A 26,402-nucleotide genomic window follows, 5' to 3' on the forward strand; every position below is an offset into this window, starting at 1 on the left:
TGAAACTTCACATTTCACCATTCAATGGTCATGCTCATGCAACAAGTACTGTAACACACTTCGTGCACTGGACAGATAAACAGTTTATACATTTCATTCGTTTTCAACATATTTTAAGATGCACATCTTTCTCCACGTACGCACAGCGAGCACTTCCATTTGTCAAAGCACCACTTCCCAACCTTTCCCCTCATTCTCTACATGATCACCCCTCGCTACTTATCGAGTAAGGTATTTGGCAAGTTTCTCTTCTCTTCGTGTATTCAACGTTTGATGGTATGTATGTGTATACTATTGCTACAGATTGTTTGGCAAGACTACAAATCGTGACCGTTATGACATAGCACAGCAACGCTCAATCAATGGGCGGCGTCAACGTGAGATGTGCTGTAATCGCTCTCACTCGCGAACGTGATCGCGCCTAGGTAAAACGGAGACTCGTCAGCATCATGACATGTTAGATATGGTCTCCCGTTCTGAGAGGAGCACTGAGGCCCTGATGAAAGCAAGAAAGCCACTCACTCTCGCTCAAACCCGCTCCACTGGGTTTTCTGACCAGCCCTCTCCTTGAGAAAGTCGTGAAGTCATCTTGAACAGCTGGTGGTCTCACTCCGCCGCCAACCGCCACACTAGCACTTCGCCCCAGATTCGGTTCCACGCTCAGACTCGAGAAACTACTCGGGAACATCGGACTTCCCGGTCCTCTCTCATACACTGGTAAGGGGGCGTTCGAACCCAGGACAGGTGTTTGCAGTTGAGATCCTGGTGAACGAGGGAGGATCTGGTTCGCACCCGAGATGGGGGAAGTGCAAATCTGAAGACCGACGAACGATTTCGATCGAGATTCTCTAGCCCCTTTGCCTGCTTTTGCTGGACTTCTCGAAAAGGATTGTGCAGGTTCGTGACGGAGAGAGTTGAATTGCGTAGAAGGGGAAGTAAAAGGATCGACTTTGTCCTTGTTACCAGCCCGTTGGGCAGGTGTCATTCGACCAGGCGAAGAAGAGTAATGTGATCCCTTCGAAGCGATGTCCGAACCACCTCGACTGATCGTATCGAGAGGACCCAATAAAGCCGTCATACCAGCTGCGGCTTGTTCTCCCTCGTCCTCGACAATCTCACCAAACGACTCGAGCAAGTCTCGCTCCGCCTTGGCTGCTTCTTGGTCGGGGTCGACAGCTTCCAACCCTTCGATCCAAACTTGGTTCATTGAAGGGTCATATTCCCCTTCATCCCCTAATCCGAGTCCTCCCCAAGAAGGTGGGATATCGTCCTCGCCTCCCGCGTTCAAGAGGTCTCCATCACAACCCAAGCAGATACCCAGCTTCTCCCAAAGAGCGACAGACCTCTTCCTGACGGCCTGTCGAGCTCGGAAGATCCAATCATAATCGTGTGACTCTCCGCGATCAATCTTGGTGAGATGCTTGATGAACTCTTCCCAGTTCCATTCCTCGGGTGAGATCTCTCGCCAATTAGGTCGAGCAGGATCTTTTGGGAAGGCAGCTTTGAGCAGGTTGAAGAGTTTCTGGTTGGCGGGGAAGTCGATGAGTTCCGTAACCTCGGCAGGGCGATCAATGAAAGGCAAGAGGACATCCTGGTCCATTTGGACGTACTCGACAGGTTCAAGCGCAACAGGAGGTCGGTCTTCGGGTGAGTCCTTGACGCCTCGGCGCGACGATGCCCCAGCACTCTTGCGACGTTTGAGCTCAGCCCCTTTGAACCCTCCTTCCGGAATCATAACGGGTGAAGAGAGCGAGCGGGCGATATCGACAACTTCGTCGGGAGAGTAGACTTTGCGTTGCACGCCCTTCTCTTCGCTGTGGAGAGACTGAACTCGGTGAAGGCCTTCATTCGCGTCGGGTATCGCTCTGATGATGGGAAGAGGACTGATCCCTCCAAACGACGAAGCTGCGAAGGAGCGTCGAGGACCTCGGTTGGAGGTCGCAGGACTGTCGCTAGCAGCAGCAAAGGTAGTGAAGGGAGACAAGGCGGAAGATGATTTCGATCGATTGTGTCTGCATCACGGTTTAGCATGGGGCAATGTTAGGTCTTGAGTGTCATTGCTCACCGCCTGATACCAGTGTTCTCTGCTGGCGCCTTCACCAAAGTCAACCTGGAGAAGAGATCTGGCGGCTTCTCGTAATCGTCGTCCATAAACTTATCTCCTCTGCCCCATTTCTCTGCATGAGCAATGAGACTTTGCCTCCTACTGAGTGACTTGGTGACGGAGTTTGCCCTGCTTCGACCTCCGATACTTCCCGTGTCGGACGATGCGAGAGACGAAGGGGTCGCACGGACAGGTTGTAGAGGTGAGAGTGTTTGTAGAGGAGAAAGAGCGGATAGCTTCATCGGACGCGACGGGGAAGGTGAAGCTCGAGATTGTCGTCCGGTGAAGCTCTGTGGAGAAGAAGGGGCATGATCGTCGGGCATGTTTTCTTTCCCTCCAACGACAGTGGCTGATTTGAGGTGATCGAGTCGGTCGTTGACCTCTGCGAGACCGGGGGTGAGGTTATGTCCGTAGTGATGTCGTGGTGCCTGGTCGTGATGGGCAACTGGGATTGCGCCGTGGAGCTGAGCGGGGCAAGCGGTGATTGTCAAGAAGGGTAATGTCGAGTTTCATACAACAAAGGAAGGGAAGGATGTCAAAGTAGGTGGAGACCAGACCATGTCAGCAGAAGAACAATTACGATCGTGGAAGGATGTCAGGGAATCAACACATGCAGAGTGCGACAGCAGCCGTCAGACATCTATATATACGTGGGTTTCACTCACACTGTGCTGACTCCTTTTATGTGCCACACCTTCTTGTTGCTGTTGCTCTGCCTCTTCGTTTTCGTCCTCTTCCAAGACTGCGGTGATGGACGACCTGCTCTGTCTGCCTGACCCGAAACGCGATAGCGACGAGGATTGGGGATACGAATCCGACTCGTCCGCGCTCTCGTCCTCGAATGGCGTCTCGGAACCAATACCGCCAAAGCTGGTCGGGGTGTTGGCGTTGGAAGTATTGATTGAAGGTGACGATGACGATTGACGGGGAGCTTGAAATTGATCAAGTGGGCGGAAAGAGAACTGATTGAACATTGACATCTTGGATGCACGTCAAGTGTGATAGTAGTACAGGACAGTGCTACTGGTTACAGGTCACGGCCGGGTGTTGGGATCCGGCAAGTTCGAGAAGGGGGGTATGTACGACGACAAAAAGGTCGAGACGTTGGTTGGGATCAGGTGCACGATGATTTGTACGAAACGATGCGAAGTTGGAGTGCGTAGCTTTGAGCGATTTTACAGCAGTGATAAAAGAGAGTTTGGTAAGGGTGAGGGCGCAATGTCCAGGCAAAGGATTGTGAGAGGATCTGTGTATGCTTCTTTTTCTCTGTTCAGAGCCTCGTGACCGTAGTTATTGTCCGGTTAATGGGACAGGTATGACGATTCGGTTGTCGTTGTCGTTGAAACGATTCAATCATTGACTAATTACGCAAGGAGAAGAGTGACAGGTCTCGGATCAAGATGGAAGATGGGAGTGGATGGATGGTTGGTTGACAAGGAGACACGAGACAGATGGTGTTCTATTATACTCGTTAATCGTCAGTGGCGTTTGAAGGAACGAGGGGAAAGGGATGCAGGGAGGGAGGGAGGGAGGGAGGGAGGTGTACAGAGACAGTAAGTTATATCTTACGTGTTACAGGTCAGAGTGCCAAGGAGATGGAGGAGGACTGTGCGTGGGAAAATACAAAGCAACAATTACATCACTTCAACCATAATCTCAGGGTCAACACTCGGTATCCACCACGGGGCACCTCGTATTCCCGCAAACCACAAGTGGCACTGGCACTAACCACATCTGTGGCACAACCAGTGTGAATATCATACTCGATCAATCATACAACCCTTCCCACTCGTCCTCTTCGTCAAGTACAGGAGGTCCATCATCCCCTTGATGAGGTGGAACCAGGGCACTACTAGTCTCGTGTGCTCGCGCTTGCCCTTGCGCCTGCTCAGCTTCTCTCTCCATCTCTTCCATAGCCATCATCTCTTCCAGATCTGGATCTCCTCCATCATCTTCTTCACGTGGTAGTCGAGATGAGAACAAAGGTTCTGGTCGATCCATTGCTTCAGTCTCCGGGTCATAGTCCTCAGGTGGGGATAACGCTCGGTCAGGTGTCGGGGAGAGGATAGGAGGTGGTGAAGGTGATCTGGGAGCTGGATAGAAGGCTTCTCGATAGCCTTTCATTGCGGACTGGAAACAACGTATATTGTGTGTCAGCGTTGTATCCGGAGTGAACGAGTAACAGTGATGGGCTCGGTGTGATGATAATGCTTGTCACTTTAGAAGGGGGATCGCCTTGACTCACCTCCATACGTCGAGTACGACAAACCACCTCGACTCGATTGATAGTATGTGCAAAATCTCCTTTTGGGAACATCCCGTGAGCCCACATCTGATATACGTTGAGCAGATTTCGAAGATCATGTGCCTATAGATGCGGGGACGTCGACATGGAGAAAGAAGGCAACTTGCAAGTCAGCGTCTATTATTTCCAAGCATTTTCTGATTCTCGAGTCCTTTTCGAGCCGAACTCACCTCGCGCCCTTTACCATGCACTTTGAATCTCTTTGCAGCTCTACACAAAGCTGGGATACCCTTATCGCCCGTCAACCTAATCACGAAAGAAAATAATGATCAGCGCTCCATCCCTAGATGACATCCTTCACTCAAAATCTGAATTGTCACGCAACGCCCAAGAAACTTAGGGTGTCCAAATTCATCCACTCCCGCCCAGAGATCATCTGATTCTCGTGAAGCAAGTATTCCCAAATTGAGATCCCTGGAAGATGGGGACTTTGGCAGGAGATCAGAGCACAGACTCGAACTCACCGATCCGCATCAACTTTTGCCATAACCCTCTTCCTTTTCCTGGTCCCATCCTCATCATCCCCATCTCCTCCTCCATCACCACCATCCGAAGCTAGCGGATCGTTCAGCCCCGCGAATGGATCTTCGAAATCGTCTTCCTCCCTCGGCCTAGGACGAGCTAGTTGACCAGCCGCAGGAGCAGGAGCAGAAGGTGGGGTACGTTCGGGGCGTCGTGATGGTGAACCGTAAGTCGACGTCCCTCCACCTCTGCCTCCGCCTGGAGAGAGGAATAGAGGGTTAGCATTGATTCGATTGGGTCTTGATCGATCCGGTGAGATAGGTGAGAATGATCGTGTACGACTACGACTGCGTGATCGAGCAGCAACAGATGCACGGGGTGGTGAATCGCCAAATAGGTCGGCAAGTCCTGCTGACATTGTGGAGATTTGGTCTGTCCTTTGGGTGGGCGTGGTTATGTTGGAATTGACTATCGATTCGTGGGTATGGAGTAGTCAAACACGAGTCTCGTGATGCTTGGTATGACGTGCAGACGATTTTGCTAGTCGATTAAAGGATAGTGAGTGGAAATCAGTAAAGTGGTAAAATCAACATTATATGCAACATGAGAATAAACGCGTCGACGCGATCTGCTCCAGATGCAATTGATCCCGCTCGTAGGTACAATTGCTGCCATTCGACCGATATCCTACCTCATCAATATGTATTGTCTCCTGCGACAATAGCCACTCAATCGATACCGACAATACGCACACAGACTGGACTACATGTACAATGCATGAAAGCTATTATCTTACACAAATACTATCTATCGAGACCCCACCCGAATGATACCAAAAATCCCGCTGACCAAAAAACAAAAGCTGTACAGAGGTGGATGGATATAATATGTACAAATACTCTGTATCACACAATCATTTACTACTTTTACTTCTCCATACGACTCATGTATAGAAACCAAAACCCCAAAGAAGATAAGACAGAACTCAAACGAAACACCAGATTCCGATACCGCACATCCACTCCCCTCGCTCCCCAATCAGCCCCCAAGAATTCCCTCTCTCGCTCTTCCCCTTGCTACACCTTTTGACGACAAGACCTCCAGCCCTTTACACCAGAACATTGACAGCATCTGAATGCGCTCCAAATCCACCCGTCAGATATGAGAAATCCTCTTTCCCATTTTCCCCACCCTCGCCAGAAGACGAAGGGTACATGGCATGTGCGCCTTCCTCTCCTTGTTGCTGTTGGTGCTGCTGCTGTTGTGGTTGACCATAGTTCTGATTCTGATCAGACGCTGGCACAATCATTCCGCCACCTTGTTGACCCGGTTGTGGATATCCATCAAACACAGCAGCTTGATACTGCTGTTGACCGTACGTCACGCCGACCACCGGAGGAGCTGAATGGTGCGAGTATGGCGATACGGAACTTTCCATGTGTCCAGGCGAGTATTGGACAGATCGTGATCGTGGTGCAGCGAGATGCTGTTGCGGTTGTTGTTGTTGTTGTTGCTGCTGCTGCTGCTGTTGCAAGGGGTACTGGGTATGCGCTGCGACAGGAGACGGTCCACCGCTGGAAGGCAAAGAGCTTGACTCGACAGGAGATGGATCGGACAAAGGATGCGCAGGGTAGTTGCCTGTCAATAGATAACCCGAGGCGTCATAAGTTGGAGCAGGATAGTGGTCATCTGGGGTGAAGTGTGCTCCAAGCGGTGATGGTCGCATAGCCTGTTGCGGTCCCAATTGACCCGGGATGTTCGTGTTGATTCCCATTACTCCGATCTGGTGCAGCAAGTCCGCAGGACTATGTGAAGGATATCAAGTCAGCTCAAAGCGGATGCGAAGAATCGCGAAAGTTGACTCACGCAGAAGCTCTCCTTGTGTCCGGGTCAAAACCATCAGGCCCTTCTTGGGCAAACCATTCCCCGCTGACATCTTCCAGATCCGTCCCTGCCTCGGTCGTATAGGTCCCGACAGAAGCCATACTGCCCATCCTCCCTCTCTGCTGCAAAGCCATATAGATCTGTTGTTGTCTCACTGCTTCCGCGTCATCGATAGGCGGTGCGTTGTTGGCATCACCACCAAATGTAAATCCTGGGTTGGGTAAAGGCGAGTTGGGAGAGAACGGCATCGATGGGTCGTACCCTGTCGAGTCAGTCGGTAGATATGAGATTGGAGAGATGATGGAGGGGTTGTACGTGCTGGATGGCGGGGTGATGTATGTCGTGGTGAAATCCGATTCAGGATCGAATTGCTGTTGGAGAGAAAGCTGATGGTGGTCGCCGTCGTGGTCGTGGTCCTTGATCGGACTGAGCTCACGTGCCGATCGGTTTCCGACCTGATTCTGACCTGACACATTTCGAGGCGGAGTGAACGGACCACTGGAGATCAACTGCGCAGCTCCTGGCATACTCGCTCGGCGAGTGTTGTTCTTCATCGCCGCGAGATGTAAGGCTGAAGACATGACTCTTTGGGCTGCCGGTGAGAACTTCGGACTCATAGAGTTGGGCGGCGGCATCGCGGTCAAAGGCGCAGGGTAGGGTATACTGCCCCTTCTTGCTGCTGACGCTTGACCCATCAATGGTGATCGTCCAGGCGAGACGAGACCTGAGGGATGGTAGGCTTGTTTGTGCCCAGCCGCAGCACGTTTAGCAACGAACATCTCGATTTTCGCTGCTTCTCCGTTGGCCAAACTCGCTCGACGAGTCATGTTAAGATTGTTTACCGGTGGTAGAAGCATGGATTGACGGGCGGGCATGCTCTCACGGAGCTCCTTTTCAGGCGTCTGCTGACCGTCATCCTGGCCCTTATCTTCCTTTTTGGCCAGACCCTTCATCTTAGCACGGCTGTGGACATCGAGCAAGAGCACGTTAGCAAGAAAAGCTCACAGCATCACAATGTCACCAGTGACAGAAGGATCACTCACCGATTCTGGAACCAGACTTGAACGTTACGTTTGGTCATTCCCAGCTGCTGGGCTAGTTGCTCCCTCAACGAGTTGTCAGGCTTGGGGTTGATGTCGTACCAATACTCCAGAACTTTCAGCTGTTCAGGTGTGGTCCGTCGACGATGTTTGACCTGAAGACGTGTGGTGTCAGCTGTAGAACGAGCAATATACTAGGAGCTTATCAGACGCACTTCGAGATTACTATACACAATGTCTTGTCCCTCTCCCATCTGATCTTCTAACCATTCTTCTCTCCAAGCGTCCGTTTGAGGCATAGAACCGAAATAAAAATTAGGAGCGACTCCGTTCACTGGAAAAGGAGGGTACGGCACCATAGGGTGCTGTTGTTGTTGTTGTTGTTGTTGCTGGATATGTTGAGGAGGGATCATGTCGTAGGGTGGGAATGGTGGTTGTTGCGTCAATTGCGCTTGTCCCGGAATGAAATTAGGAAGAGGAGCTTGTTGTTGTTGTTGGTAATGTGCGTAGTGTCCGTTGATACCCATGGAAGCGGGAGCTTGTTGCAATTGCTGTGGGATGGGCTGCTGTTGTTGCTGTTGTTGCTGTGACATTGTTGGTCGGGGGTGTTGAGCGTAATTGCTAGGACCGGCAGCGTTGATACGTTGATGATCCACATTCAACCCTTCACTGCCGTTTTCCGCGTAACCTTGAGCTTGGGGGTGAGGCACGGACATAACGACCGATATCGTGCGGATAGATGGTATACAAGTGCTTGGTCAAGCAGTCGGAAGAAGGTAAGGGGATCGATCGACGCTGCAATAAGGAACGTCTATATGTCGAGGTCAGCGTTTCGTCGTAGACAGGTACGCATCCATCCATCTGGAGCTAAGCAGAGGGAGATGAAGCTCACCTGTAAAGGGATGTCCTGCTGCTCACTTCCCAAGTGGAGATAATGCTCGTTTACCAGCTGTACGTGTATGAGAAAGGATGACTGAAGTCGACCCAGGGATAGATTTACCGGACGATTAAGTGGTTTTGCAACTACCGTCGAGGAGCCATCCGAGGTATTCGGTTCTTCTTGAGCTGAACACACGAGTTTGCAAATCGATGACCGAGTGAGGGACAAGAATACTGTCGTAGTTGCAGGACCGAACGGAAGGATGATTTCGACGACAGAGTCGGGTTGTATCGGATATCCGAACGCCGTCCAGAGCGAGTTGCGAATGCAACAAACTGTTTTTTCTCTGTATCTGCTTGTTTTCCTGGCTGCTAGATATCGACTGATGATGTTGAGTGCTAGAGTTGTGATTGAGCGAGTTGGAAGTTGAAGGTGAAGGTGAAGCGAAGTCGACGGAAGAAAAGGCGAACAAGCGAGAGAGTGAGTGAGCGAGCGATTACGACGTGAACGCCGGTTGGGGGAAGGTTGGATTGGGTTGGAAGACGATGATGATGATGTTCTTGTGGGCGTATGTGTTGTCGTACGAATCTTAAGTCCGCAATGATCCGGAAAGAGCGGGTGTGTACGATGATGGTGATGTACTGTAGTGAATCGGATAGGATAGTAAAAGATAGTGATACCACGAGTAACAGAGTGATACACTAAGCACGTATAACGGCAAGATAGATATCCGAGACTTATACCGACCCAATCAAAAATGTCGTGTAGGTAGGTGTATGTGTATGTATGTATGTATCAGTTGTTTCCGTGCTTCCTGGTGGTGGTGAATGATGAGGATGAGGATGGATGAATTGGGAGAAAAGTAGTTATGGTGTAGCTGAGGCAAGTAACGGGTATTCCAAGGGAAAACAAAGGCACGAGGAGAGAGAGAGAGAGAGCTTGTAGCTGTAACGCAACGCAACGCAACGCAAATCTCTTCATCCTCAAATCTGCCTCGTGCACAGACTGTACACCGTTCATCGTACACCGTAGCCACCGTACGCCATACGCCATACGATGCTGATATTGTTTCCTGAAAAGAGTTTTCCGTTTTCCCTTTCGGCTTTGCACATCATCACGGCGCAGCTACATGCGGCCCTATACTCGTACTGTAATAATACCGGTGACGAATATCTGTCTGTTTATGCTACAGAGCAAGTGATCTGCGAAGATACAAGACGAGTACTACTACTTGCTTCAAAGGTGCGTATGATTTACTGGTCATTTCTTACGTTACCTCGGGTTCAGGAATAAAGGGAAAGAGAAAGGGGAAGAACAACACACGATTCCCACGGTTAAACAGAGCAGAGACAAGACATTATTTTACCTCATTCTCCTTCTTTTTAGTTCTCGACTCCCATCCCATCTGGCCAGGCTGCTGGCTGTCTCATAACGTATCTTGACACTGAGCAGAAGGAGACAACGAGAAGATGAGAAAAAGAAGAAGGACGGGAAGAGAGAGGAAGAGAGAGAGTGGTGGTTCTGGCTTTGTGCCTTGCAGCTGTCTTTTTCAGTGTACCCTTGTTCCGGTCAACTGCAGTTTATTACTAAAAGTAGAAACACCGGCTCTAAAGCGCAGTCTCGGATATGGAATTACCATATCCAGCAAATTAGACAGAACAGAACTCTAGACGCCGACGCCAACATCCTTCATGCAACGTGCTGTTCTAGGTGTGGTTGGAATCTGTCTCCGGACATCCATGGTATAGCAAGCATCGTGCGAGTCGGGATGTCCTGACGTCGAGCTGCTCTCCTTCGTTCCATCATCAGTTTCTCAGGTCCCGTCCAGTTTGTAGAGCCCGTCTTTGCACGGGCAAGCCACTACCCGTGCTCATGCACGCACTCGTCGTCAAATATGCTCATAGTAATCAAGACACAACCGAGGTGAATTAGGCGCGCGAGCGGTCATCCGAGTCCATCCGGTCGGAGCCCCGAGCCACGTGTCAAATGTCGAAATGTCCAACGGACTGTAACAACGCATTCGATCCATGTTTTATTGACTGTTCCACTCTTTAATCTAAGCGTAAGGTAAAGCTGCACTGCAGAGTACAAAACAGCACAAGATGGACCCTAACGCCGAGGATAGACCGCCTTCTATTGAGGTCGTAGAGATTGACATCGAGGCGAGGCCAGAGCCGAAGATAGAGGAGACGGCGACGGAACCTCCCCCTCGACCTGATTTCGGATTGAGAGTAAGTGTAACCTTATGACCCGATCATACATCATACATGACGAATGGGCTGAGCAAGCTGATGATCAACATCAATAGGAGAATCCGATCGTGCCACCTCTGCTACAAGCCCCTCTGGCGAGCTCCATATTCCGAACAGCGTTAGATCCGAATCGAGCAGCACCACCTCCTTCTGAGCGTGAGTCTGACAGCGCAATGAATCCGTTTCCTCAACGCAAGTCAACTTTACATCACTGACCTTCGATATTCTTGATTGCGATAGCGGAAGACCCAGAGAAGATCCGACAATGGCAGGAAGAGGAATTCCAACGTCGTTTGCGCGGAGAATATGAGCAAGCACAACGGCGTGTAGGTGATGTCGTAAGTCCCCCCATCGAGTTCGACTTCTTATTCCTGCTAGTACTGTGTTGAACGTGTTGGTGTTTAGGTTACTAGCAATATGGAACGACCACTTCGCCTAACCTCAATCCGACTCGCTCCTCCTCCATCAACAACACGATCATCCTTCCTCTCTTCTTTGTTATCGCCCTTCCTTACTCCCGCTTCGCCACACACACCATCATTCCTCCACAATGCACCTCCACCGCCGCAAAACTTACATGAGATCTTGTTGACTACTCGGGCATTGGTACAACATCTTGACAAGTTTGGGATATACGATATGGACAGAGCAGGGATCAGGATGGAGCCTAAACGAGGGGGAGATCCGGACGAAGTGGAGATGGTTTTGCGATTGAAGGAAAAGGGGAGGTTGTTCTTGAAAGCTGGTACGGAAGTAGGAGGTGGAGAAGGAGGTGGTGTAAGTTCTGCTTCTCAGCTTATCTGTCAAATCTCTTCCGAGATCACCCAAGCTGATCAAACGGCGGATTGCTATAGAATGTCACCGCGAGAATACGAAATGTCTTTGGCGGAGCAGAAACCTTGGAAGGTAACGCTTCCATCGGTACAAAGACGAAATCAGCCTATCAAGTGTCTTTATCCACCCCGCTCTCCGCTTCGCCCCTCTTGTCCTTTGCCCTTTCTGCGTTCTCGCTGGATCGAGATAATTCAGCATTCGCATCACATAGAGAGAGGAGTCAAGGAGGTAGAGCTAAATTGAGCGTGAGTTAGCTGGCTCTGATGCAATCTTGCAGAATTGGTAGCTGATGAATGTCTATCGGCTTAGGCGATCTTACCTTGGGGAACTCACGACCTGCAATACGAGCTCGTAAATCGAGAAATCAGTCATCTGAGTCCCAACGCTTCAGTCTCGTTAGTTTTCTCATCAGGCAGATGCATGTCATCGAAGCAAGACTGACTCATGGTTGTACCGCAGAATACGAGAGCTCGCAGTTCCATCGACCAAATCTTCCTTATCTCACACCTGGACTTCCGACACGCGTGACGATCTTTGGATGGCTACGAGCGGGAGATTGCTCAAATTCACGCATGAATATGCGGGATTACCAGGATCGTCTGAGCTTGCACATTTCTTTAAATCGACAACGCAAACACAACTCTCTCGTGCCCTCTATCCCGGTTCCAACATTGTACGTTCTTACCAAGATTACCGTTATGTCATAGGGTTAACTCATGCTGACGGAGGATGTATGTCCGACTGTAGCACTTCTCCATATCATCCCTTACTACACTCCTTCTTCCTCTCTTCTCTGGATCATCCTCGTCCACCTACTTGCCTGACCGGACTTATCTCGGCGGACCAAACTCCATACGAGGATGGAAAGTTGGCGGATTAGGCAGGAGAGATGGACCTGATTCGCTCGGTGGTGATTTGAGTTGGGCATTGGGTCTTTCGGTCTTGACGCCGATACCGAATAAAGAGCATTGGCCATTGAGATTACATGGGTTCGTCAATGGTGGAAAGGTCGTCGCATATGACAAGAGTGAGTCGCATTTTCTTCACTTAGCCTATCAAGTGTGTGCCGTGCTGATTTGGTTTGACCGTCGTTCGCAGCCCGATCTTTCACCGAAAACATAACCAAAATGTATGGTTCTCCCAATATCTCCATCGGTGTGGGAATGATGTATCGTCTCGAACCGATACGGATTGAAGTCAACTTTTCGATGCCGTTAGTTGGAAGGAAGGGGGAGAGGACGGCGAGGGGGCTAGGAGTGGGAGTGGGGATTGAGTTTTTGTAGGAGTCAAAGCCGGATCATGGCATTTTGCATGGGGTAGACGGACAAGGTAGATAATGCATTGCATGGGTTGGGTCGTTTGATGATACGGCGCACCAGATAATCTTCGTCACAGGGAGATAGATATCTTGACACTGCCACTCCATATTTTGCCACTGAGCAACTGAGAGTTGAGAGCCGAATCACCTCCACCGGATATGGCCACGATCCGTCCGATGACGCGAGCGTGAATGCTACCGTTCTCTCTTCAACTCATCCGCTATTCCATACAAACATACTCGTATACATCAACTGATCCAGCACGACACAACACAGGACAGTAACAAACGATATGGTCTCTCCTATCTCTCCACCTGCTGGGAGTAATAGATCTGATCCGAGGACCGAAGCGAGGGCTGCAGCGCTGGCAGCTGCCGAAGCTAGACTCCGTCCACCTCCATCATACGATGCGATCGCCGTTGACCCCGAATCATCTACCTCTACTTCAAGTCCCGGTGCGAGTCAGAGTTCCAATCCGCTCTTTGGTGGTGGACGAACGTCAGCGTTACCGGTTGATAATTATAAACCGACAGAGAAAGAGGATAGAGAATTGAGAGTCAAGTTTGGAAGATTGTTGGATAGGGGGATCGTTAGAGATAATGGATACAAACAGAGCTTGGAAGCTGTCGAGGTGAGTCCTACCAAAGATACCTGCCTCTTATCCTCTCGACAATGCGGAAGACGTCGTCATTCGACGAATGGTTGCCCATTTGCAAGATACGGCTCGAGGGGGAGGGAGTTCGATGGGTTTGAAGTGGAAGCTGGACTATGCTGACCAGTCCCAATCTTATCTTTTACTATAATATCAACCTCGTCACCCTTCTATTCGTCTTCGTCAAACACGCTTATCATCGTCGCCGTTTCTCATCATTATCAAACTGCTCTGCAAACATCCAATGCCACATACGCCCCAAACAACGGGCACCCGCACAGACCCTAATCAAGATCGCGACCAACATCCAAAATAGTGATGATCCGAAATACAGGACGTTAAAAGCGAGCAATACTCTGCTGAAGAACAAAGTGCTGGCGGTGAAAGGCGGTCAAGACTATCTGATAGCTGTGAGTGAGGAGTTGTGGTGTTCGTGATCGCCTCGTCATTCAGGAGAAGAGAGGGTCAGACGATTTGGATGAACTCTAGTGCAGCAGTGCAGCAGTGCGGCCGAAACATCACATTGGGATACGGCTGATATTCTATCTGTGTGATAGCTCGGATTCCGAACCCAGGCGATCGATTTCACCCACCATTTCGTTTTCCAGAAGACTCTGAAGAAGATGCATGAGCTGGAGATCGGGGTGACCACGCTCAAAGACCATGTGAGTGGCACGTGTGATGGTTATGCATCCTGTTCTCTCCATCATGCACCATGATCGGGTTTCGTAATGGACAGAGGACTTGACAGCTTGTGGTTTCATAGACGAGCGCTATGATTCACCAATCGTTGTCAATTGCTGATCAGATTACTTGTGTGACAGGTCGAAGCGCTTCAGAAACGGGTTGAGAACTCATCGAAATCCGCCATCGCCCATGCTCAAGAAGAAGCAGCACGCAAGGCTAATGCTCTTAGAGAGATTGAAGCGGATCGTGATCTTGTCAAGACCCGCGTTGAGAGAGAACGTATCGTCCGCGAAGCGAGAGAGAAGGCAGAAAGAGAAAAGGTAGAGAGGGAAGCTCAAGTTGAGGCGGAGAATGTGGTGCAAGCAGTCGAAGATGACAGGATCGATATGTTGGAAGCGGTCACAAGGGATGAAGACAATGGCGATAATGGGGAAGAGGAGGAGGAGGAGGATGAAGACGATGAGTTGCCTTCGTACAGGGAGGACAGGGATAGCAGACGATGGGGCGGACCAGGAAGAAGATTGGGTGCATAAGTAGCTAGTCCACATAATCATATGTTCGACAAGAGAAGAGAGAGGTTTTGTACATAACAAGCATCGTTGATATTCCGTTCGTTGTATATTCCTATCATGATTCCATGCATCGCCATCACTATGAACCATGACGTCGAGGGCGTACAATGGATACAAGTGGAAGGGAAACCCAGAGAGAAAGCGACAATATCGGCGATAAGCTTTTCTCCGATGGTGATCCCTTTTACGGCCTGGAGCTTTCCAGTGCCACACTTCTCATTTTCCGCGAGTCTCCGCTACTCACCTTTATGCTTCCCTCTGCTCCCCCTTGCTCTCACCACGACTGCAGCACCACCCAGTCCCAACACCACGGTGCTTCGCACAGAGTCAGTGACGGTTTGACGGTTCGACGCATGCTGTACTCGTACTGCACCATCAGTTTTAGATACCAAGTGTACACACACATTTATACCTTTTCATCAGTCTTCAAGAAAGCCGACGTCCGAGCTAACTTTAAGACCTTTGTGCGTGTCCTCCCCCTTCTCCTCATCAATCACATCACTGCGACCCAACTCGAGCCAACGACAACCTTCAACTTTCGGTGGATTGGACAGGACAAAAAAAACCTCGAAGAGCTAACGTGTTACCCAACTCCTTTTAGTCAACTCGACAAAATGACTTTTAAAAGACGAGGCGGTGGCCGAAACAAGAAGGGAAGGGGACACGTCAAGTTTGTCCGATGCTCCAACTGTTCTCGATGTGTTCCTAAGGTGGGTTTTCGGTTTTCGGAAACGTCGATTTGTGCAATAGACAGGTCGAGATGGACAAGGCATTGGTGGTTTGACGGAGAAGGATTACGGGATGGATTGGATTGGAAGGCAAGGGAGGAGTCAGAATCGGGCATGGGACCACAAGGGATTGGAGTGGTCGTGGTCGTCGAGGAGGAGACTGGATGGAGAATGTCGTAGGACGGGATGGAACGTTGAAGTGGGAGATGGAGGGACTGGGCCGTTCGTGTGGTGGGGGTGGTCCATCATGTGTGGATGGACCCACCAAGAGGCTGCCCAAGCTCTTCTTGTCGCTCGCTACTTTGGCGACGGTCATCCTGCCTGTCGGCTACGATATCAAGGGAAGCCCGTCCCATCTCGAAGAAGGGAGATTTTGGAAGTGCACCGCCTACATGATGAAGAACAACACGCTGACCCGTACCCGCTCTTACAGGACAAGGCCATCAAGCGATACACTGTCAAGAACATGGTCGAGGCCGCTGCCGTCCGAGATCTCTCAGAGGCTTCCGTCTACGCCGAGTACGCTTTGCCCAAACTCTACATCCGTCTTGCCTACTGTGTCTCGTGTGCTATCCACGCCAAGAGTGAGTGCTTGTTCCATCTGGTGTCGGAAGGGGTAGATGGTCGGAACGAGATGGGTAGAATAGTAGAACGGAAAGGAGCAGAAGATGGGATACCACAGATCAGGAGACTAATGCTAATCACTCTTATACCCCTCCTCACAGTCGTCCGAGTCCGATCTGCCAAGCCCGGTGCTATCAACTCCAGGAAGAACCGACTCCCCCCTCCCCGTGCCATCTTCAAGGACGGCAAGGTGAGTTTTTGGATCTCCTCAGCGGCCATCTACAAAATATGTTGGAATGGAAATGCTGATCCATCGTTTTTCCCCTTCTTTTTCTCTCCCTCGCTCCATCTCACAATCGGTACACTCGCACATATACACAAACAGAGGATCAACCCCGCCGTCGCCGCTGCCTTGGCCGCCAAGACTGCCTCTGCTGAGAAGACCGCATAAGTGTCTCTAGTAGGAGTAGAGGTATGATTGGGCGTCTTGTACATTTGCATGAAGCGATTGGATGAGTCATGTTCTGGATTCGGGGTATGGGCTACTTGGCGTACTCAATGGTGCAGACTGGATTGGTGGCTAGTGTGCTGTTCCCACTATCCGGTGTGATGACATGGGAGGAAGCTGGGAGGTGTGTAGGAATCAGAATCTCTGATATTTCACATTCTCGGCCCACTAGAGCGCATTGAGCAATTTGTCTTTTCGTCATGATGTCGTGTCGTTGCATCAAGAATAGCACTACAACATATCTACAAGCCAGTCGCGCGCTATGAGGGTCTGCTGGGGCCGCGTCCCGCAGAGGGCCATCTCTCCACTCGCACTGCAGATCACGCAGCCTCGCCCTTCTTCTCCGCCTTCACGTCCTCCTTGCTACTTCCACTCTCTTCTCCCAGCCCTAAGCCCAACCATTCATCCTTGCCCTTCGGTGCTGCCACGCGAATCATCACGTCCCCTTCTTTCGACACTGAACTAACCCATCTTATCATACTTCCCGGAACAACAGGAACGCGTCTGGACGGTGAAGGATGGTGTGAAGATGGATCGCCTCCCGCAGAGTCGATGGCTGGTGATGGATTGTCGAGTTTGGAACGAGATTTTGAAGTTTGGGCTCGTAAAAGACGGTTGATTGTTTGGTCCTAGCACAGAAGTGGAAAGTCAGTCCAAGCAAATCCAGAAAACACCACATCTCTTTGAAGCGTGGACTGCTGAGTTGTCCAGTTGATGGCCCGGACCGGACTGGACTTACCTGCTCATCTTGCAGTTTCTGCTCGCTCTGTCTTTTCCGTCTTCGGGCCGTTTCTTCCCTTCTTTCTTGCTTCTCAGCTTCGGTCAACACTAACTGCTTCTTCCCTGTCAGTTCTGCAAAGTAGGACACCGTCAGTCCAAAATTCTTGTACGAGTACATGACTGGCCACAAGGAGTATGTGGCCCCTCAATGTCGGATGACAGCTCAGGCCATGTGGAATGGACCACTTCGGTGAGGACTGTTTCCCACTCACCATTAGGCAGCTGTAATAGGGTCTCCTGAAGATCCTTGTTCCCCTTTGCCCTCTGTCTGGCAGTAAGCTTCGAAGGGCTCGTACTTCTTCTCGAAGAGATTCCATCATCTTCCTCGAGTTCGTCATCGTCATCTCGGAGGAGAAGCTCATCGTCGCTATCTGCTTGCAAGGTAGACTGTCAGACGCGAACTGACTCGATGAGATCAAATAGCACCAGCCGTCTGTGAATGCGGTGCTGCAGCACTATCAAGTCTGAATGGTACTCACCCAGCGCCTCCTCGGCAACTTTCTTGCTCTTCTTAGCACTCTTCTTCGCAGCCGCCCTCGAAGGTCTAGCGCCACCGCTGCTTGATGCAACAGCTGGTGATGAAGTGGAAGTTGATTGAGGGCCGACTTTAAACTTGATCTTGAGGGCTGATGCTGGCGCTGCAGCTGTGGAAGTTGTAGCAGATGGAGAAGGAGATGTTGAGCCGTCGTCTTCCTCTTCTTCGAGATCCACATCTTCTGTAAGTGATTTGACCGTCAGTAATGGCCCAAGCCTAAGATAGTCGTTGTGGATTTCTTCCATTAACAGTAGGAAATGAACATTATGATAACTTACTCTTCGATGATGTTGCTTCATCACCCTCTTCACTCTCCAAATCTTCATCTTCCTCATCCTCTTCGACCTCCACCTCTTCTTCCTCCTCTTCACCCTCAGCATCAACATCGTCGCCCATACCTCCTTCCTCCTCTTCTACTTCTTCATCATCTTCCCCTTCTGCATCTTCCTCTTCCTCTTCTCCCTCTTCCTCGTCTTCCTCTTCGGAGTCTTCTGATTCTGGCGGAGCAGGTCGTTTTACCCCTCGCGTTCTGGTACTTGATGGTCGGGGTTGAGGTGGTGGTGATGGACTGGTGGAAGCAGAAGCGGAGGCAGAAGGAGAAGGTGTGATCGACTCGATGACCCGTTTAGCACGTCGAGTCGCAGAAGGTATAGCAGGCGCAGCTGTCTTGGGTGCCATATTGTGAGCTGCTACAAAGTAGAGTCTAACGATAGTTGGGCGATGATGGACAAAGTGTAGGAGCAACCGATTTACCTGTATCGCGACTTGTACACAAACTCCTGAAGGTGGAGGAAGGGTGAAACTTGTTTGATACCCTTACTTAAAACTCCCTTCAATACGGTAGGTGGCTTGTGGCACATGCTCTGCAAGTTGAATCCATTCACGAATCAGCTGCGGGATGTATATGGCAAGACAGCTCGCATGCACTTCTTCGACCAGCCGCCGGACGAGGATGAGCCGACGTACATCGATGACTATCGTAAATCGCACTCTGGATATCCGTAGATTTCTGCTATCTCTTTATGTACCTTGGTAGCCTAGACGCCGAAGAACCATACATTACATGAGACGCAATCGCTACATCTGCATATTTCCTTTGGTTCGCAGTACTACTATCTATCATTGGTAGATCAGAGAACTCATCATCTGAGAGTGCAAACGCTAGTTGAAGATAAGGTCTATAGGCCAGCATTCGGTCAGGTTCATTCTCATTGACTCAGTTGCAACGTCGCAATCAACGTTAAATCGTCCGAATAATGTCTTCAAAGTGCATCTACAGATGCCTTCTCTGCAGCGTGATCACCAAAGAGATAGAAATGTTATAAGTCGTTTGGCTGTTAACCAGCCTCCCTATCGACGTACAGCCTTGTTCATAATTACTTCTGTGATATGGCTTTTGCATCAACCGGGTATCGACAAACAGCAGGTGCTGGCGTTTCATAGAGGCCAGAAGTGCCAATCTCCTGTCTGTAAACTTAACGAGTCGCATGTTGGCAACATATCACAGAGCGATGTACCGTGCCTCTCATTTCACACCCGTTCAAGCGGGGGAGCTGCTGGTAATAGCTGAAAAACCAGCGAAGGACAACCTTCGCTTCGCCGAAGATGCAACTTTTGTTTCGGACCATTCAGTCAAAGGCGAATCTCCCTCTTGTCTGAATGATTCTTTTCGAAGCTATTCAATTATCCGGAAAAGAGGAGAGGCTCCCAGCTAAGAGTAAAAAGAGACTGACTTTGCACTTTCAATCGATCAAAGTTCTGAATTTCTCGAACGCTATTTATGGCAAGTCATTCGGATCAGTGGCATTTTCGAAGCAGACCATTTTGTGTTTGCCCCGTTTTCATCTGGGGAATAGAGCCGAGAACAAACTCTACATGCGGTAACTGTCGCTGTTCGACGAGCAACGTGCAATCAATCGTCGAAAACGATGCTTGCAGTTCGACGAGCACGTGAGACTTGGAAAGCAAGCGGTGAACCCTTCCACATCACTCTGCTAGGGATAGCCTAGCTCGAGTTTTTGGATTGATAGGTCTCGCCAGTGGTGGTTTGTTGAGTTTTGTCAAGTCAACCGAGGGATGGAGTATCTCCAACGTGTCAATATAACTAGGTTGCCATTGATGAGCAGAGCTACAGGTAATTGAGGTAATTGATGTACCGCGTAGGGGCTGAGTATCGGGGTAACAAATCGTATGACGTAGCAAGCTGGGAAGCTGTGTCGATGCCCGTTGATTTCGCAGCGACGTAACAGGTAATGAGCTGGAGCACTCGACAAGCCAACGGAAACCGTGTAAGGACCGCCGACAAGAATAGGAAGAAGGCTGATCTCAACGTCTAACAGGTCCAAACAGCTTCGGAACAAGTGCCACTATCCCTCCGCCTCGGAGACGCCAAGGCCCGGTCTGCTACCGCTCCTTGCGCGATGTCGACTACAAGAACCTGCGACATGTCGATCGCTTGTCTTATCGTCCACGCTCGTAGGACCAAGGCGGCATTATCGGTTCTATCATTGAAACAAACGAAACAGATGGCGCCACATGTCCAACTTACAATCATACGACGATCGATGACCGTCTACACCCGTAGGTGTACTCGATCGCCTGTAGTGGACCAGATGGCATCATCATCAACCGATTGTTCTTATGGTACCTTGTAACATGTCAATGAAACCTTGATAGCCAGTCGCTTGTCAATTGCAACGCCTCTCAGCCACGACGAACATGATGGCGTGACCTAGACCCCAAATCCAATCGCTCGTTTTAGCCAAGTCACGCAGACAGCTCAGCACGACCTTGTGATGTGTGACATCCTCTTAAGTCCCAACGGGACCTCACTCCGATCGCTTGTCGATTCGAGGTAGGCTTGATCTAAAGCTAAGCGAGCAAATCGACACAGACACACACACAATCGTATTCGAATGACACCTTACCCCAAAGACGACCGCCAAGCGACGCGAAACAAGTTCCTTCCAACGGAGGGATCAACAACGATACAAGCTGACGTACGTTGTTGCTATTCTTATCACCTCCGGGAAATCTGGGACAGAAAAAGTGATCGACTACCAACTGCGGTAGCTGCGAACTTTGTTACGTGATTTGCCACAACTGATGATGTGATGCCATTGAATCGAGACAAAATACGTCCGAAAATAACGCGTTCGCACTGCATCCGCTATTGTATCGGTGTGCGGTGCATGCACCGTATTCACGTGTAAAGGTACAGTGTAAGTCACCGCCGGGGAACGTCCATCTTTACTTTTTCCGCTCAGGGAGAGAATGGGACAACTGCTACTTGCTGTCTCTGCTCTGCATGTGACGGCGGCGGCGGCGGTGAGGGTGGTGGTGGTGGTGGTGGTGTTTGAAAAAGGACATACGGTCAATGTTAATTGTAATAAGTAACGTCAGATTGCTTCTAAGCGAGACCGGATCAACCACACCACACTGAAAGAATTCAGAATTGACCGAACGTCGGAGCGTTGATGGCCCTTTACGAGATATGAGGATTTTCCGCCGTTCCGCCAAGGGTCTAGCTAGCAATGGAGGGAAATAGAGTATACCGTAACGTTTGGGAGATCTCACACTAAAGTTGATCGTCAGTTCCCAAAATACAGTACGTTGCGTTGTTATTTCCTCGTTATTCACCATTCATCATAACGCCACTTCAGACGGGGTCGTTTAGCGAAGAAAACGTTAGGGAACGAGAAAGACGGCGCGTGTTGCGCAAGACTGGATGTGGATGCGATTTTTCCACGCTTGTGATTGTGACGTGCGGATTTACTCACGAGCGATGAGCGTACATACCCAAATGCATACATGCATGCATCTTGATAATTCAGTGGATACCATGTCCATCTACCTGACCAGATATGCAAGTGCCGCTGGCGGATCGGCGGTCCGGATACAGGTCCCACTTTGTACATACAACTCTATAAGGTTATCTGGATGAAGCTACGCAGGAGGTTCCGTCACGACCACGACTCCGTTTTACAGCCAGGGGATACAAACAAAATGTAAAATGTAAATTCTGGAATCCGTGGTGCGTCTAGCTGGGGTTTACCAAATAATCGGTATCAGACGGCTCTCCTCGTGTCGTAAAACACGCTCAAATGAATCTGGGTGGCGCATTAGATCCTTCCAAGATGATACACGAGAAAGAGAACTGTAATTGCGGTACGGGACGTTGTAAGAGACGAAAAGGATATTTGTTGGCTTGGCGCGTGTCGATGTTACGATAAGTTGGGATCCCATCCAGTATGTTCTTGTCTCGGCCCTCGGGGCCGGCCCCGTTGTCGTTGACCTTTTCCCCCAGAAACGAGATGTCGTGAGAACAGAAACCGCATTCCCGTTCGTGTATCGTTCCAAGGGCCGAAAGTTACCGATTGACTGCCGTAGCGTCGATCTGACAGAGATTGCAAGTCTTATTGCGTACAGCCGCAGGCACTGGTCTTCGCACACCTACAACACGCAGACACGTACTACTACTGCTCTTTTTATGGTTGTTCCTTCCAAAACGTCCGAGTAAGCCCGACACTTCTTCACGACATCTATGACGTTCGAAGAGAGGACAAGATCCCAGTTACCATCAATAAGCGTGCACGGGTGTACACCTGTAACGCGATGGCGCTGAACGTAGCGAACCACCCGAACGTACGAGTGGCGTTCTGATCGTTGTTGGGGAAAAGGATATACACAATGATGTAACAATGCAATGGTGCCAAAAATACCGCAGCATCGGTGTGAAGCAGGAGTCGCTCCATGCTCTTCCTTGCCCTCCCCCACGGCTAAACCGAATATGACTATTGTGATGGGATCTCAGACAAGTGACCGATAGCAATAAGCAGAGTCGGTCTGTTACAGTTAACGTTAAAATACGAGATCGGAGAAATGGGGAACCGGAATTGCCACATCCTACCAACCATTAAGAAAAAGATTGATCCCGCAATACACACGCTGGGCGGAGGGTTGGTGACGACCAACTGGCAGATTGGAGCAACAACACTCCTCCTCCTCTCCAAACCCTCTTTTCTCTTCATTATTACTAACCTTACCTCGGTGATACTCCCTTCTCTACGTCTCTCTCTCTCTCGCTCCCCCGGGACCCCCCCTCCTTATCCTCCTTTACCGACATTTGTCCGTATCAACGGATAAAGCCACCCTACTCTACCCCTCTGTAAGTCACACCTTTCTCGTCATTATTTTCATTCAGTCTCCCTTCCATCGCTTCTCTTATCATACCTCCGTGTCACTAGAACCGTCATATGTTTTTCCATCGTTTTCCCTTTTCGCCGATCTCATTCCTCTTCTCGTCGCCTTGTTCTCTTCCTAGAGTCGTGGTCTCGGCCTGCCATAATTTTATTTTCTGCTTGATCGTCGTCTTCGAAAGGGATCTGCCTCCGCGTCCGCGTCCTGAACCCCTGTGCCTCCTGGTCACCCATCTGCCAACACGCCCCATCATCACACCCCCTCCTTCCTATCCCATCCGACCACCTCTTTCCCTTGCTCGAAACCTACTCATACCGCTGCCGATAGATTGCTGCTTCGCTTCGTGTTTCCATTACCAAAATTGTAATTACATTCATTTGTTGTCGTAGTCGGGGACGCTCCGGACCTCGATCTATTGTCCGTTCATTCATTCTATATTTAATGGCAATTGACCGATGACATTCCCCTCTTCCAACTTGGTCTTTTCTCAACGTGTATCTGTAGAATCGTCCTTGACATAGTTGTCGGACATATATACTGACGCGCTATTGCCCACTCTCCCCTCTTCCTTTGCTCGCATCGGTCCCATTGTCATCAACATACCACTCGATCCACCTTTCATGGGCCCACAACAATTTGCCTCATATCATGTCACCACAGTCACCTGAATACTCGGCCGCGGTTCAGAGAATGCAAGAACGTCAAGCCTCATGGGGACGACCTGGACGATCAAACTCTTCCGGCTCCATGTCTTCCTCCCTCGGTTCACCATCAACCTCGCCCCATCTCCTTAACCTCACCGCACTCGCACCCCACGCTACGGGCACCTCTTTTGCTGCCGGCAGCAGCGGAAGTGGCGGCAGCGGCGGTTCCGCGAATCACAGTGCTACCGGCGGCAACGAGAACTCAGGGAGAGGCAGACCGAAAGGCAAAGGAAAATCGAAATCGAAGGACGATCCGGAACACAAAGCGAGAAAGAAGGTAGCAAAGGCTTGTTTGGCTTGTCAGAAGTCCCATCTTACATGCGATGAACGTGAGTGTCTTTTCACTTCATTGCGTCCACAACCACAATCTCACGATCGACGAGGATTCGTTTTGGTTTATGACGTATATCCCGTCTCACGGCAACCGAGCTGACCTATTGTTCACAGAACGACCTTGTACTCGGTGTGTGAAGAAAGGCATAGCCGATCAGTGTGTAGAAGGTGTAAGGAAGAAGGCCAAATATCTGATGGAAGGAGAGGAGCGAGGTGAGTAATAACATCCACTGAATCCAGACGCAACGATGAGACTAATCATATCCGCCCGCTTCTATCACTACAGCCGCCTCACGTCCTTCACAAACGGCCAGTTTGTCACCTACCTCTGGCTCACATTCTAATCTCCTTCCCAATGTCACTCTTCCCTCACAACCTCCTCTAATGCCTGAACCACCACGAATACCGGACGATGTGTGGCTTGCTGCTCCCATGCAATCAAACGAACAACCTTCACTATCTACCAACAATGGTATGCCTAGCTTGTCGGATCCAATTGGCAGCATGTCGGATCCGAACAGACTATGGGCTCCGCCACCTCCGCCAAGTAATGAGCTGCCAACCAACGGTTTTCGTGAGTTGCATTCGCGCTCTGCGTAACGAAAAGGAATGCATGCTGACGATTGATTTCTTATGTAGCGTACGGTGGAACTGCAGCCAACAATGAATACCAAATGCTTGATGCCATGTTTGCTTCCCTCTCTCCAATTTTTCCGGGTGTTGATCCTCTTGACGAAGCGGGACGCCATCTGAGCATGGACAGCATGGTCAATTCGAACAACATCAACACCAACCAATTCGAACAGTCATGGTTGAATCCTTCGCCATCAGCTGGTTCGAGTGCGACAGGTCAAAATCCCCTCAACCTTCAGCCTACACCTTCCAGCTCCAGCATACCGCAATCGGTCTCCCCCGGACCATATAGCGAGATCTCACCAAACAATCAGTCTTCTTGGGGTGGTTGGACATCCGAGGGTGGCCAGGCTATGCTGGACGGCTCAAATCAGAGTCAGGGGCAAGGTGGACAAGAGTCAGGTCAGGATACGAGGTTGATTCCTACTCAATTACGGAGAGTGGGCAAGGGATTGACACCCGCAGAGGTGTACAGGACAATTGTCAGGCCATTGTGAGTTAAAGTGTCCCTTTCGTACCGCACCTATACTGATGATGCTCGGTCTTCAGTGACTATACCCAAGGATATCACATATTAATAGAGTACTTGACGAACAAGTGAGTTAAAGACAATTAAGCGAGCATTGCATGGCGTACTGATTGCCAAATGTTCCAGTTTCGAACAACCAGACATTCTTCGAGTGGTCCGAGCTCTTGCGTCATTCAGACCAAGTTTGATTGCCTTGCAGTGAGTTCAGTAACGATTGCCGTCCATTACCGACGTTACATGATACTGACTGTTTTGTTATCAGAATGCCAATGTCAGAGGATGACGAAGTGTTCCTCGAGCGTTCTTTCCAACGGACATTGATCGAACTGGAAAAACTCATCTCATACTCTGCGACGCCCACGGCGGTCTGGCGACGGACCGGCGAAGTGTGTTATGCGAACCCTGAATTCTGCAAGATGGTGGACAGGACGGATGCGGATCTGTTGGTGAATAAGAAATACATCTATGAGCTATTTGGCAAGCCATCGTGAGTCGTCTTGAGTCCTGTTCACTCCTGTGATATGACGTGATATTGACAGACATATTTCGCGTAGCGTTGTCTCGTACTGGGAAAACTTTTCCGTTCACGCTTTCGAAAACACGACCCAGAACTTCTTCCAACCCATCACCTTATCCGTGGGAGCGGCGGGTGCTCAATTGTCATGCACGTGCTGCTTCACAATACGACGAGATGTAAGTGGGATCGGAACAATCGACTTGTCTGATCGATATCAAAGCTGACGAGACTTGGACGATATAATAGTTCTTTGATCTCCCCTCGGTTGTGATCGGCCAATTCCTGCCTATTCCTGCGGATGCTTGATTCATCGCTCGACGCGACGAGTTTGTGCTTTGCATCGTCTAGCGAATTACACATTGATTTAAAGCATGGACCGGT

The 26,402-nt window shown here is 50.1% G+C and overlaps 8 protein-coding genes across 8 annotated transcripts; 4 read left to right on the forward strand and 4 right to left on the reverse strand.

The window, feature by feature from the left end:
• Positions 1 to 359: 359 nt before the first annotated feature.
• On the reverse strand, positions 360 to 3,084 carry CI109_105920 (uncharacterized protein; the record flags this gene model as incomplete). Its single annotated transcript, XM_032007770.1, has 4 exons — positions 360 to 421; positions 523 to 2,012; positions 2,066 to 2,568; positions 2,770 to 3,084. The coding sequence occupies 4 exons, from the start codon at positions 3,082 to 3,084 to the stop codon at positions 360 to 362; spliced, it is 2,370 nt and encodes a 789-aa protein (XP_031857938.1).
• A 787-nt stretch (positions 3,085 to 3,871) lies between these two features.
• On the reverse strand, positions 3,872 to 5,289 carry CI109_105921 (uncharacterized protein; the record flags this gene model as incomplete). Its single annotated transcript, XM_032007769.1, has 4 exons — positions 3,872 to 4,234; positions 4,350 to 4,472; positions 4,580 to 4,655; positions 4,874 to 5,289. 4 exons carry the CDS (start codon positions 5,287 to 5,289, stop codon positions 3,872 to 3,874), a joined length of 978 nt encoding a protein of 325 aa, XP_031857937.1.
• A 690-nt stretch (positions 5,290 to 5,979) lies between these two features.
• On the reverse strand, positions 5,980 to 8,511 carry CI109_105922 (uncharacterized protein; the record flags this gene model as incomplete). The annotated part of the gene is made up of 4 exons (XM_032007768.1): positions 5,980 to 6,676; positions 6,738 to 7,718; positions 7,799 to 7,950; positions 8,011 to 8,511. 4 exons carry the CDS (start codon positions 8,509 to 8,511, stop codon positions 5,980 to 5,982), a joined length of 2,331 nt encoding a protein of 776 aa, XP_031857936.1.
• A 2,266-nt stretch (positions 8,512 to 10,777) lies between these two features.
• CI109_105923 (uncharacterized protein) lies at positions 10,778 to 13,044 on the forward strand (the record flags this gene model as incomplete). Its single annotated transcript, XM_032007767.1, has 9 exons — positions 10,778 to 10,906; positions 10,984 to 11,083; positions 11,168 to 11,265; positions 11,333 to 11,704; positions 11,782 to 12,006; positions 12,071 to 12,156; positions 12,221 to 12,434; positions 12,509 to 12,788; positions 12,860 to 13,044. The coding sequence occupies 9 exons, from the start codon at positions 10,778 to 10,780 to the stop codon at positions 13,042 to 13,044; spliced, it is 1,689 nt and encodes a 562-aa protein (XP_031857935.1).
• Positions 13,045 to 13,372: 328 nt separating this feature from the next.
• Positions 13,373 to 14,952, forward strand: CI109_105924 (uncharacterized protein; the record flags this gene model as incomplete). Its single annotated transcript, XM_032007766.1, has 4 exons — positions 13,373 to 13,711; positions 14,014 to 14,142; positions 14,290 to 14,397; positions 14,557 to 14,952. 4 exons carry the CDS (start codon positions 13,373 to 13,375, stop codon positions 14,950 to 14,952), a joined length of 972 nt encoding a protein of 323 aa, XP_031857934.1.
• Positions 14,953 to 15,605: 653 nt separating this feature from the next.
• On the forward strand, positions 15,606 to 16,734 carry CI109_105925 (40S ribosomal eS26 domain-containing protein; the record flags this gene model as incomplete). The annotated part of the gene is made up of 4 exons (XM_032007765.2): positions 15,606 to 15,701; positions 16,153 to 16,303; positions 16,445 to 16,533; positions 16,669 to 16,734. 4 exons carry the CDS (start codon positions 15,606 to 15,608, stop codon positions 16,732 to 16,734), a joined length of 402 nt encoding a protein of 133 aa, XP_031857933.2.
• A 377-nt stretch (positions 16,735 to 17,111) lies between these two features.
• CI109_105926 (uncharacterized protein) lies at positions 17,112 to 18,784 on the reverse strand (the record flags this gene model as incomplete). Its single annotated transcript, XM_032007764.1, has 5 exons — positions 17,112 to 17,420; positions 17,531 to 17,643; positions 17,784 to 17,942; positions 18,051 to 18,287; positions 18,385 to 18,784. The coding sequence occupies 5 exons, from the start codon at positions 18,782 to 18,784 to the stop codon at positions 17,112 to 17,114; spliced, it is 1,218 nt and encodes a 405-aa protein (XP_031857932.1).
• A 5,169-nt stretch (positions 18,785 to 23,953) lies between these two features.
• On the forward strand, positions 23,954 to 26,327 carry CI109_105927 (uncharacterized protein; the record flags this gene model as incomplete). Its single annotated transcript, XM_032007763.1, has 9 exons — positions 23,954 to 24,338; positions 24,457 to 24,555; positions 24,629 to 24,916; positions 24,982 to 25,468; positions 25,525 to 25,572; positions 25,631 to 25,702; positions 25,767 to 25,991; positions 26,059 to 26,197; positions 26,268 to 26,327. 9 exons carry the CDS (start codon positions 23,954 to 23,956, stop codon positions 26,325 to 26,327), a joined length of 1,803 nt encoding a protein of 600 aa, XP_031857931.1.
• Between the last annotated feature and the right edge of the window lie 75 nt (positions 26,328 to 26,402).

The sequence above is a fragment of the Kwoniella shandongensis genome, chromosome 11 (genome assembly GCF_008629635.2).
Source record: "Kwoniella shandongensis chromosome 11, complete sequence".
Taxonomy (NCBI): Eukaryota; Fungi; Basidiomycota; class Tremellomycetes; order Tremellales; family Cryptococcaceae; genus Kwoniella; species Kwoniella shandongensis.